This window comes from Gymnogyps californianus, chromosome 3 (assembly GCF_018139145.2).
Source record: "Gymnogyps californianus isolate 813 chromosome 3, ASM1813914v2, whole genome shotgun sequence".
NCBI lineage: Eukaryota > Metazoa > Chordata > Aves > Accipitriformes > Cathartidae > Gymnogyps > Gymnogyps californianus.
The window spans coordinates 34,045,648-34,058,203 of NC_059473.1; the positions used below are offsets into that span (position 1 = coordinate 34,045,648).

Genomic DNA, 12,556 nt, shown 5'->3' on the forward strand with positions numbered 1-12,556 from the left:
AAGTTCATTGGGCTATTTCTACAGTGAATATCTGTATACATATGAAGAACAAACTTTTTGCTAATGTAGAAACTTTGGAAATAGATTGGACAGCGGGATTGTTCACAGGTGAAGACAAAAATATTCTTGCCAACTTCAGGTTCTCTGATTGTAAATGGTTTTTTTTTGTTTCATAAAATCAGACATACAAAACCTTGTCTTAATGGCTTCCTGTTCTTTGTAAATTTAGAATATGTTGTCAGGGACTTAATTTGTATTCTCTGTGCCAGTGAAAAAAAGGAGAAAGGTTTCTGAAGTTAGAGTACCAGTGAGCAAAGGTTGAAACCCCAGGGGAGATACTGGCTCACAACAGAGACCATGTACATAGGTACATGTTGCTAGGATCTGGCTTGGTGCTGTCTGCCTGTTAAGAGTTGCCTCTTCAAACTGACTGATGAGCAAGTGAGACTTGAAAGCTCTTTTGTAACTGACAATTTCAGTTTTGTGTGTTTTGGTTTTGGTTTGTGGCATTGTTATGATGGTTATAAAACTTTGAAGATAAAGTTTAAAATCAGACATCCAGGCAAATCTCTAACCTAACAAAAGTACTGTTTTATTTCTATACTAGCTATAGATGTTATGCATAATGCAAGTCCGGCATTGTTCTCACTGTGTGAAACAAGTTGAATAAGTATAGTTGGCAGCTTTCCACACTCAATGTTTTATGCTTTTGAGTTTGATGTTTTTAATGTTCCATTAAGTATTGCGTCTCAAGTAGAAAACCAGGAAGACACAGTACTCAGATTTCTTGAAAGAGATAATTGAAAATGTAATTACATCATTTTCATGCCAGTTTAAACTTAAATTTAAGTAGCAACAGAAGGTTTGGCCACATGAAGGAGTAAGAGAAGAATATATTAACTGAAATGCATAGTTTCTCAGTTCATAGTCTCTGTCTTCTTATCTTACCATTTTCTGCTATCTGTCAACTGACGAATTATACCATCTTTTCAAGTCAGTGCAAAAAATTTACTTTCCTATATTAAATACTATGCTACTGTTTATTCTTGAGCAGAAGATTTTTAGTAAGTCTCATTATTAAATAGTGTGTTAGGTGAACTGGACTTTTGGTTGCCAAGAAATGATAATTGTATAATCGGCAAGTGTGTAGAGCAAATAAAAGAAAAAAAATCCAAGCATTACATAATTTAAAAATAATAGGCATTTAGTGATTTATGTGGTATTGCATTGTATAGGGTCAGAATCTTACCTTTCTTTGTCAGCTTTCCTGCCTGTATCGTACAAACAAGATGAATAGCTTGCCTTAAAAAACAGCAATAATAAACATCATCATCTAGGGTATCTTCCGACAAAGGAGACTACCTGCATTGCCTAGAGACAGAAATGCTAGCACTATGGCATCTTTTCCTTTTGTGTTCTGCCTAGAAGAACAAGTGTTTTTAGTTGCAGCCACGTCTGTTGCAGCTCATAGGCAGCCAAGGGAAAGATGCCCTTTTGAGTGGGGAAGTGAGGTTTCACTATGTGGCAGCTACAGCTTTGGCAAGGGTCTAGAACATGTCTTGTACTGTGCAATGCTAAAGATGGTGACAGTGACAATGGTCTCTTTATTTAGCACCAGGAAATCTGTGACTGGTACAGAAATCCAGTTACATATGAACATAGATTAGAGCAAAAGGTCTTAATATTTCATCGTAATGAAAGCAAGAGATTTTTTTTGAACAGAATGTCTTCCACAACTGATTGAACTGTATTCATTGCCTGTTTTTCTGCTGTTTGCTTGCTTGAAAAGTCCCTTGATCTCACCCTCCCACCTAATAGAAAAAAATTTCCAGGAGCATTTTCTTTAAGCTGGCTGTACACCGTGACTGCAGAATGACCTGAATTGCTCTGTCCCCAGAAAATGAGTCATTAGACCTGTGGGTTTGGATTCTAAATTAATAATTAGGAATTAAAGTATGTATCTTTTAAGTTCAGAGACATGAATGTGCCATTGAATATATTTGTATTGGAGAGAGTAAATATGTGAGCCTTGGAAAAAAGTGTAGTAGCTGCTCTTAGTCTATAGAAATCGGAATACCACTGGAGAGAGCCTCCAAGTCAGAACGTGTTACCATGGCAACTAAATTCTGAGTATGAAAAAAGCAGAAGGACTCTTGGTACTCAAATATGCATTAGAAATGCACAGAGAGCTTAATGTTTCAGGAGTATATCTTGTATGCATGCTTTTTGCGAAAGTCATCCCATTGTCTTAGAATCTTAGAACCATTCAAGTTGGAAGGGACTTGAGGAAGACATCTAGCCCAGCCTGTTCCTCAGAGGAAGGTCAGCTATGGAGAAAGACCATACTACTCAAGGCTTTATGCACTCAGGTCTTGAAAACCTCCAAGGAAGGAAATTCCACAACTTCTCTGGGTAGCCTGTTCCAATGTTTAATTATCCTCACAGTGTACATTTCGCCCCCCCACACCCCCCCTGCCCTTTTCATGCAGTTCCTGTTTTCCTGTGCCTCTAGTCCATCTGGAATGTCCTGTTTCAATTTTTGACTGTTGTCTTTTGTTTTTCCCATTGTGCACCTCAGTAAAGAGCCTGGCTCAGTCTTTTTGATAACCTGCTCTCAGGTATTGAAAAGTGCTGTTAGGTTCCTCCCCGACCTGAAGCCTTCTTACGCTAAACAAGCCAATGTCCTCAGCCTCTTGCACAGCGCGTGTGCTCCAACCTCCCGACCATCTTGATGGTCCTCTGCTGGACTTGCTCAGATCTATAAATGTTGTAGTTGGGTCCAAAATGGAATGCAGTATGTCGGGTGTGATCTAACAAGTGTCAAGTAAAGGAGGATAATCTCTTTCCCTTGTTCTGCTGGCTCAGTCCTGTTGCTACAGCTCCATATGCTGCTAGCCTTCATTGCTGAGAAGGCACACAGGCAACTAATGGCATCTTCTGTTCGATACGACTCCCATGTCCTTTTTAGGACAGCCAGTCAGACTGTAGCATTTACTACTGCAGTGGATTAGTCTGTATGAGGTACAGGATTTTCATTTTGATTTTGTTGAATTTCACGAGATTCTTTTTTGCCCATGCCTTTAGTCTTCCCAGAGGCTGGCAATCAGTTCTGAATGGCAGCCATACTCTCGAGTGTATCGACTGCATCCCACAGTTTGCTGTCATCTGCAAGCTTGATGAGGGCTCATTGCGTCTCCTTGTCCAGGTTGTTGATAAAGATATTAAACAGGAAAGGTCCCAGACTAGACTCTGGAGGAACTCCTCTTACATCCAGTCTCCAGGTGGATGATGAACTGTTAACCACTACCTGTTGAACTAAACAGTCTAGCTAATTTTTACCCATGTTGTAGTCTACCCATCTAAACTGTAACATCCCAGCTTGGATACAGGGATGCTATAGGAGACCATGTTGAAACCTTGTTAACATCCAGTACTTCTTCAGGTGTTTGTATATAAATTCGGAGCTCTTGACTTCCACATCAAAATTTACTCAGAAATTCTGAAACAGATGTAATGATAATCTGTACTCAATAGTATTTTCTAATAGAAGAGACCTGGAATACATGGGGGTTGGACTAGATGACCTTTAAAGGTCCCTTCCAACCCAAACTATTCTATGATTCTATGATTTTATTTTAAAATAATTGTAACTGAATATTGTCTTTTTGATTATAGAAATGAAAACATTTTTTTATTTAAGAGGTTTATTCTTTTAAGACTCCTACTTGGAACAGTTAACAGAGAAAATGTTACTTTAGGTAGTTTTTCCACATTGTTGCCTGTCTGGACAGAAAATAACCTTGCTATGTTTCCTCTCTGAAAAGGCCCTTATCAATGACAGAAAAACTGTTATAGTTAATTAGGAACAGAAAGACAGCAATTGGCGTGTTTAACATAGTAAACATAATTTAACTTTTAAATGGCTAAAACTTTAACATTGAAAAGGCTGCCGTATCACAAGAGCTCTCTGTCTAACTCTCCCTGCATTTATCTGGAATAGAAATGTAATACTATTATGCTACAATCTTTGGCTGATAACTTCATGGTTTGGGGTTTTTTTTCCCTATGAATTTCCAAAAAAGAAAGCAAAAAAACCCAGCCAACCAAACAAAAAGATAGAACAGAATTTGTTATAGTGTATGTGGTGGAGGGAGACAGAATTCTTCTGTACCATAGTGGTTTTCATGTTAAAATAAATAGAAATATTTTGCATCTTTGTAAAAGTAGATTAACCACTTATCCCGGTTTAATCTATTTGAAGACTTTATCATGTATTCATATTAGTAATAGCCAACTGTTTTGCTTTTCATATTCAGAGTAATTCTTAAATTAACAAATGATATCAATTAGCTTTAATGTGTTTTCTGTTTGCTTATACCATCATCATATACATCTCTCATGCTTTCTAATTTTCCATACCACTTCTGCTTATGAAGTTTTTCTTTCTTTGCTGCTCATTTTCTGTGCTTGCCTGACTTCAGAGTGAAATCGTAACTCAGAATAAATGATCATATAAGCACATAGCAAATATGCAGGAATTTTGTCATCTTTGTAGGATCCTGAAGAAAGATTGGTTTCCTGCAAGATAACTACTGAAACATAAATATCTGCAGAAAATGAAAGGGGATTATAGACAACCGGAGGCAAAAATGCAAAGACAATTGTATAAAAAACCTCCTTCTGTACGGTTTTGGGTTTTCTTTCTTTTTCCCCATCTTTCAACAAGTGTTACTACCTCATGTTTTAATTTCTGTCTTTTGAGTTTCTATAAGTATGCAAGTAGTTTATGAACACAGTACTATCAAATATTTATACTGTATGTGGTAACTACTGACTGAGAGTATTCAGGAAGCAGGTATCATCCTGTCAGGTGCATGACTACTATTGTTTAGTATTCTGCTAACACCTTGAGTATATGTAGTTACACAGCAGTCTGAACTAAACAGTGACAATCTTTTTTACAGAAATCTAAGACTAAAAAGCAAGCAGAGACAGCACAAAATGCTTGTATAAATGCAGAACAATCAATCATAGGGCAACACATGACATTTAGAGAAATACTGTTAAAGTACTGCAGCGTCTTTTGATGTAACAGGTAGCCAATATAATCAGTTTCCCACACCTGTAATATGAAATTTTATTTATATTTGAAAAGCTTTTATTTTATAAAATGAGGCATTGTCAACGTGTGATGTAAATAACAGTACCATATTAAATGATTAACAGGCTTAGACTTTAGATACCCAAGAAGTGGCATATGAGAAATATGTTTAAATCTCACGATGTTGCAGGGACTGAGCTGGATAAAGCTTCATTCCTCTTTTCCTTCTCAATCCTGAGGGCAAGATCTACTGACAAGAGCTAATTTAGCTTTTTACTCTAATATGGAAAGTCCTAGGAACATGGGCAATTTTGCTATAAACAGATGCATTTCCAATGAGTACAGTTCTGACTTGCAGTGGAATATTCTCCTTCCTGTCATTTAATATCCATCTGAGCAAAACATAGCTTCTCTACGAAAGTTTTGCCTGGAATGTGTTTCAGAGATTACTGTACCTGGCATAAAAAGTGGCCCTTGTGCTTAGTGTGCACTGGTGAATATTCATGTAATCACCTGGAAGTTTTTCACTGCTTATCCAGAAAGGCATTTCATGCAGAGTAAATTCCAAATAGGTTCTGTCGTCAATCTCCCTCCCCAGTCTCTCCTAAAAAAGCTACTGCAGGGAGATGAAGAAAGAACTTTTTATTTTCTTTCACATGTCCCAAAGAAACAAAAATCTACATTTAGTATTCATGCTAAGTCACTTTGGGAAAGATTCTGCCAACTTTAATTCACTCATTGTTTGGTTTGTAATAATTCTAAGCCATATGCTTTTTTAAACCTATTTAACTTGAGCTAGGTTGTTTTGCGAGAGAGCAATTATACACGTTCTTAAAAGGAACACATATGTCCTGTTAGCCTTTTGCTCTAAAACCAAGCCAGTTGCGTTTTAATTACAGTATTGCTAGTTGAAATTACAGTCACCACTGTGCTTCTGATATTCAAACTCTTGATCATAGCTTTGAAAACATGGATCAGGGAAACAACACTGAGCCCCCATGATGAAAAGGATACTATTGAAAAGCATAATTAGCTACATTTTAATAGCCTTTTTAAAAGAAAACAAATTTACATATGTTTTTGCTTTTCCCTCTTTTTATCATTTAGAAGACTTGGTTTAAATACAGATGTTAAATCAATTCAGGATCTGTTGATTATTAGTAGTTGCCAAGTCCAGGATTTTAATCCATAAACTTTTTTTTTTTTTTTTAACAGAAAATGCGCTTCATTCAGTCTCTTCAGTATTTGGAGACCTTCAAGCTATAGAAAAGCAGAATGGGAAGGATCTGATGAAGCAGGGGGGAGAGGGGTTGGAGTTGAGTGGTTTTGTTTTGGGGTGTGGGTTTGTTTTTTTTTTTTAAGTCTTTAATGATGCCACAGGCAACTGTTTTTATTTTGTACTAAGTCAGCTCTGAATTTTTTCATATGCAAATAGACAATATTAATATGTGCTAAAAGGCTTCTGTTAAAAGTGTTTTATTTTAGCTTCTTAAAGCTATTTCTGATAGCCTATTATTTTTTATAATATTAATGAGCTGGGTTCAGTTGAGAGCATCTAAGGAGTTTATTTTTAAATCTGGTTGTCCAGTAGACTTGATTCCACTTTGAATGCTAGGATTCCAAAACCAAAAAAAAAAAAGAGCTAAACTAGATTCTTGTGAAAAGAAGGTAATAGCACTGTTTTTTAGGGCAAAGATACTGACACACGTGTCCTTAATAACCAAATTCCGAAGACAGTCCAGCTTCTGGTTGGGACAGCATCTCTCTGTAAGAGGAAGGATTCTGTGTTCAACAACTGGCTAGGTCATTTTCCCCCTCTAGCGGTGTTGGGTTTTTAAATGTTAAAAGTGAGCAATAATTTTTGCAGTTCTATTCCTCCCAGAAGAGGTAGCAGCTGAACGCGAGAAAAACTTTCTCAACTGGAAGAAAGGACTTTATGATATAAAACTTGGGCACTCTTCTGAAAGGCAATTAAAGAGAGACAGCTTGAAACTCTGTGCCTGGGAAAGTCTGTAGTGTGGCACAAGTTCCTTTAATTTTTATGTATGTCTCAGCTATTTTCATTGACAATCAATGGATCCTTATCTATTGCACTTTGAAAAAAGTGGATCTGTGGAAGTTCTTCCTCACAGCTGGAGAAAGAACCCAGGTTAGCTGTGTTACCTGGCTTTCGCACTTTTCTGTGCATGTGGCTGTAGTTATTCTCATTTAGGTCATCGTTGCAGTTATAGCTATTTTGGATAGCTAGCTGTGCTTTGGTTATTTGACTACAGCAGGTTCATTTGCTTCCGTAACGAATAGTCAGATTTAAGCAGTAATCCTAGTAAGTGTTCACTAACTTTGACAAGAACCTGAGGATCAAGAGACAGCAGCAGTTGGTAACAACCAATATATTGCAGTAGAGTATTTATTTTCCATTGGTGTATTGAGTAAGGATTCAGAGAATAAGAGCTTTAACAAAAACAAAATCAGCAAAACATAATTTTCCACAACAGACATGATGTGGATTGTTCACTTAGAATATTGCAATTCAAAAACTTTGAGTAGGTTGGCGAGAGAGCATTATTTCAGAGAATGGTAAATGCAACATGCTGGTTTTGCCTCCAGTCACCTCTAAATCAAATAGAAAAGATTTTTGAAATTTTGTTTTTGATATCACATTTGCCATTGAATTTATATGAAAACAGTAAGAACAGCAGTTAGTTTTTCTAAACTGTACCCTGCTAATCAGTGGAATGACACGAGCCAAGGGTTTTACGTAAAATGTAGGCAAAACCACATCTATTAATCAAAATATGGACAACATTTAACTGCTTCTAAAGAAGAAATTGCAGAAGTGTCTGCCTCTGTTCTGGCCAGTCCATGGCCCCTTTAAGTTGTGTAAATACCCTCTTGTCGTTGATGCTTCATTGGAAAAAAGGATGCTCCGTATTGGTTCGCAAACATGCTGGATAGAATTTTTCATGGTTTTTGCGAAAGAAGGCATTCTGTGCTGGATATCTTTCTTAAGTACACATATCTCAATCCCATCCACTGAGAGGGAGAGGAGAAGAGAGGCAAGGTTCTTGGTTTTGCTTTAATTCATATCCTTAGAAATAAAATGAAATTGAAGAATGATGTTGAGGTTTCAAACATCTCTTACAACAGGGAGATAATCCCCATATAAAGAGAAGAAGTAGAGAAGATACAACATTTGCCAGATGTGTTTTTTGAGAATGATATACTTAAGTGAAATCACATCCCTGATGCTTTAGATCTTCCTCTGAGACACGTGTGGAAATTGAAGGCTGTTCAATACGTCATTTAGTGCCCTTCCTGAAGAGCTACATGTTTGTTAGAATAAGTATGGAATCAGTCCTTGAGACTTCTATTTTATTCCTTTTTCTTCTGTCTTTTTAGTAATTTGTTCAAGAATTCATTGCCTTTTTCCTCATATTATGATGAACCAGGACTGGGAATTCCCATTTTCATACTTGTTTGTTTGTTTTTTTTTTTTAATATTTCTGATATATTTACAAAAAAAAGAGAATACAGTTAAGAAGACAGTGTAATCTTTTTTAGTCACCAGAATCTTTTTTCCCCTCTTAAACTGACCTTTCCAAACAGATCTTTGGTTCAGATTTAAAGCAGGCAATGCCACATGCCAAATAGATTTGTTCATTTATTGACTTTCAAATAAGTTAAAAGTAATTGCATGAATGTAATAGAATAATGTTATTAAGATGGTTATTGTAAGCCTGTAAGTCTGTTACTGGCCTGAGGATAATAAGAATAGAGACACTCAAGTTTGAGATGACAGAAACAGTAAAGACCTTGTTGAGTGTTAGAGGCACATTCCAAAAGAAACAGCTAAATTTGTAAAGGATTAAGAGGAGGAAATAAAGGACTGGAAAATTTAAGCAGCTTGGTTTAAAGTTTATTTTACTTATCACTCAACAACTTCTTCATACTTAGGTTGCTACTTTGGGACTGTGATGATCGGAGCTACAGCTACTACATTGAGGTTTCAACGAATCAGCAGCAGTGGACTATGGTGGCCGATCGCACAAAAATTTCCTGCAAGTGAGTTTGATTTTTCCCACTTATTTGCACAAAGTCAGAACTGGAAACTGTTTGGTTTTTTTTTTTTTTTATCCTTTTGTTCACTACTTACTTAGGTGACTTTTTGACTGTGAAAAGAATGATCATTACATAACGTGTAGATTACTAACTCCAGACCCTTGTAAATACAACTTTAGGAGGTAACAGCTTCTAGCGTGGCTGAATATCTAGACTTTCAAACCAGAATCAAGTTCTGAAGGTCCGCATCAGTACTGGATCTTCAAACAATCAGTTTGATTGCTCATTCTCAGAAACAGTCTGTCTACCATACCCTTGGTTTTGTGATCACAGGAAGTTAAACCATGTTTCTCCGGAGTTCACGTGTCTATGGTGACCTTGGTGTCAAATCACCCCACCTTGAGAAACATGGTAGGAGAGGAAAGAGGCCATGCTTGGTAAAGGATTTTCTTAATCAAACGCCTTTCTCCCTTATCAAAGCACATAAATGTATTGTATGATATTTGAAGGGGGTGCGGAGAGCAAGGACAGGGACCAAACCATAACAGATCAAAGCTACCTAAGCTTGACCTTGTCCCTGTTCAAAAGCAGAGTACCTGACTTACATGCACTGACCACTCTGCTTTTGAACAGGACCCTTCCATAGAAAAAACATGCATCTTAAAAAGAGATAAAAAAGAGAGAAAAACTGTTTCATTTTCATTTGTATACTTAAATGAGGAGAAATTGGGCATGAATACTCTCCACATGTATACTCAATTATTGGGTCTGCTGATAAAACCCATCTTCTAGTATCGAAGAATAAATCAGTGTTGATAGCCTTCTTAAACCATTTGATAGCTTTAATTCCAAGTAAAGAATGACCCAGATACTTGTCATGGGACTGAAAAGACAGTCTGCAAATTTATACGTTACATATCCAGAAGCCAGGTATGCTCAGCTTTCAGTGAATGTTGATAGGATATGATCTCCTGGCTGATCCCCAGGGAGGCTCAGACTTACAAAAATCTTATTTCCCTCCTTTTCCCCAAGTCAGTTTTCCATAAGATACACTTTCTTTCCTGGGACAAAATTGAAGTTGTCAGCTCATATGGGGACAGCCCCCACCCATCCTGTATTTGTGCCAACCAAAACAAAATTGATTTTACAAGTTCAGAGATGTATCTCAGTTTGTCACCTCAAGGAAGAGAGTTATTCAGTCCTTTCTACACTGCTGATACACATTTTTCTAAAGTTTATATTCCGTCTCTTAACAAATAGGGCAATTCAAACGTGTTACAATGCAGTCTAGATGTGTTGATGAAGGAGAACTTGACACATCCTTTCACTGTCTGTAAAGGGCAGGGTATTGATAAGCAGAAAACCTGGGTTCTGCCTGCAGGTCTGGAGAAAGAGTAAAGGAGATTTAATCATTCTCAAAGGCATCTCAGCGTAATAGATAAAATTCGTCTTTTTGTCTGCCTCCAGCAGTGGGAGCACTAAAAGGCTGAAACCACAAGAGAGAGAGAGAGAGTCAGAATCAGAATCTTTTTGCACTTTTTCCTTGTACATTTTGATTATAATAGCCTGTAACAGTCAAAAGGAGCACTTGCTTAAGTATGCAGAGTGCAGGTGGAATTGTTGATTGACTGCCCATTTCAAGTATCTACTCACCATATTCAAATGACACTTTTTTTTTTTTAAAGCCTTAACCTTGGACAAGTATAGGTGCATCCCTGAAATAGATAACTGCCTTCTCATGGTATACCTCAAGATCTTGATTCAAAACATAGGTGCTCTGGAAGTTCTCAAAGCCGTGGCTGCAGGAACTATTTTCATGTGGATTAGAGAATTGCATTTTGCCTAACTTCTTGCTCTGAAAGACATGCGTCCAGCTGCCAAAATGCCAGTCTTTAATCTTGAAGTCTACAGACTTACAGTGTTCTAGCACTATCTGTAACTATCTGCTCTAAACAAATACAAAGACCTGGTCCTGAAGCTTACAATTACAAAAGCTGAGTAGACTCCAGAAAAATTCAATTTAACAGGGAGTAGAAAATTGTAGAGAAAAAGCATCAATTTGAAAAAACCTTACTTCTCTTTGAAAGTTTTCTATCCTCTGCTGTTACATTTAAATACTGTATCATCTGTAACTGAGATAAGTTGAAAGGTTTGTGGCCCCCCCACGCCCCCCCCTCAATTTTCAGGTGATTTCTTTGCATTTGACAGCACTTTTTCATGTTCAGTTTAAATCTCTTGCCCTTTATTATCAGCAAATTGGAATTTTTTTTTTTTACAGTTACAGCACCACAGAAAAGAAAACCCTTTAAATATGTTTAATTTTCTTTTCAAGTAGGATTTGCAGAAATGCTGAAATGACTTCATCTCCAAAATTACTTTGATTGTAATGGCAGGTTGATAACTCTAAATACTATATAAATAAGTATATGTATCATATAGAAAATTAAATACATACAATAATATATGTATATTCATATATTATATATATTATATATTAAATATGTAAAATAAATATATAAAATACTGTATACCTGCCAAATGCTACAAATGTTAGGATTGGTCTGTAAAGTACAGAGGATCATAATTGCATACAGTCAGAGCTGGACCACTTTTATTTTACTGAAAAATACTGAAACATGGTACTATGACCTAAAAAGCCATACTCTTAATGCTCAAAAACAGTTGAATGTAGAACGGAAGAGACATCATCATTCAGTGGCTCAAGCACTGAATGAAGGCCCTCACTTAAAATTGTTGGGCAAGGTTTCGATATGGTGATGGAGACATCTTAATGAAGAAGAGAAAAATGAACCAGTCACTAGTAGGAATATGTGAAAAACTGACTTTTTGGTTTAGTTTCTATAAGTTTAAAAAAAAAAAAGCATCTCAACAAATTGAAAACGTGGATTTTTTTGCCATGAAAACAAACAACTTATTTTCACTTTATGTTATTTTAACAACAACAAACAGAGGAGATGAAGAGTTGGTTTTTAATCAAAATTAACAGATGCTGTAGTAAGGTGGAGGTGGTGCAATTAGTCTGTTTTATTGTCATAGTGTAATGGTAAAGATACTCCTGCTGGATGCAAGAGATTTTTTTTTTTTTTTTTTTCCCTTCTCTCCTGTCTCTGTCCTTCCTCTTACCATGATTACATTGGTATTTTATGCAAACAGCGCAGCTCCAACAGAGGGAGAAATCTGCCTCTGAATGCCTTATAGTCAAGTGATTCAGGCAGTCCCCAAGGAAAAGCAAGAATCAAACTCGTGCACTGTGCCTGGGTTTGATTCATCATCAGGTTTAGGCAGACAGTTAAAGATTCCTGCATTCAGCAATTTGCCTTAACCAGACTACAGCATAACGGGGTGGAAGCAACAGTACCCTCATCTCTTCGTTCT

General features: G+C 36.7%; 1 protein-coding gene across 3 annotated transcripts in view; it reads left to right on the top strand.

Annotated features, from left to right (window-relative positions):
* The window catches only part of BTBD9 (BTB domain containing 9), a 129,311-nt gene that overhangs the window by 92,223 nt on the left and 24,532 nt on the right, over nucleotides 1-12,556 (top strand). For all 3 annotated transcript variants that reach the window (XM_050894695.1, XM_050894697.1, XM_050894698.1), the window contains exon 9: nucleotides 9,056-9,163. In XM_050894695.1, the coding sequence (XP_050750652.1) occupies nucleotides 9,056-9,163 (108 nt within the window). The remainder of the gene's footprint in view (nucleotides 1-9,055; nucleotides 9,164-12,556) is intronic.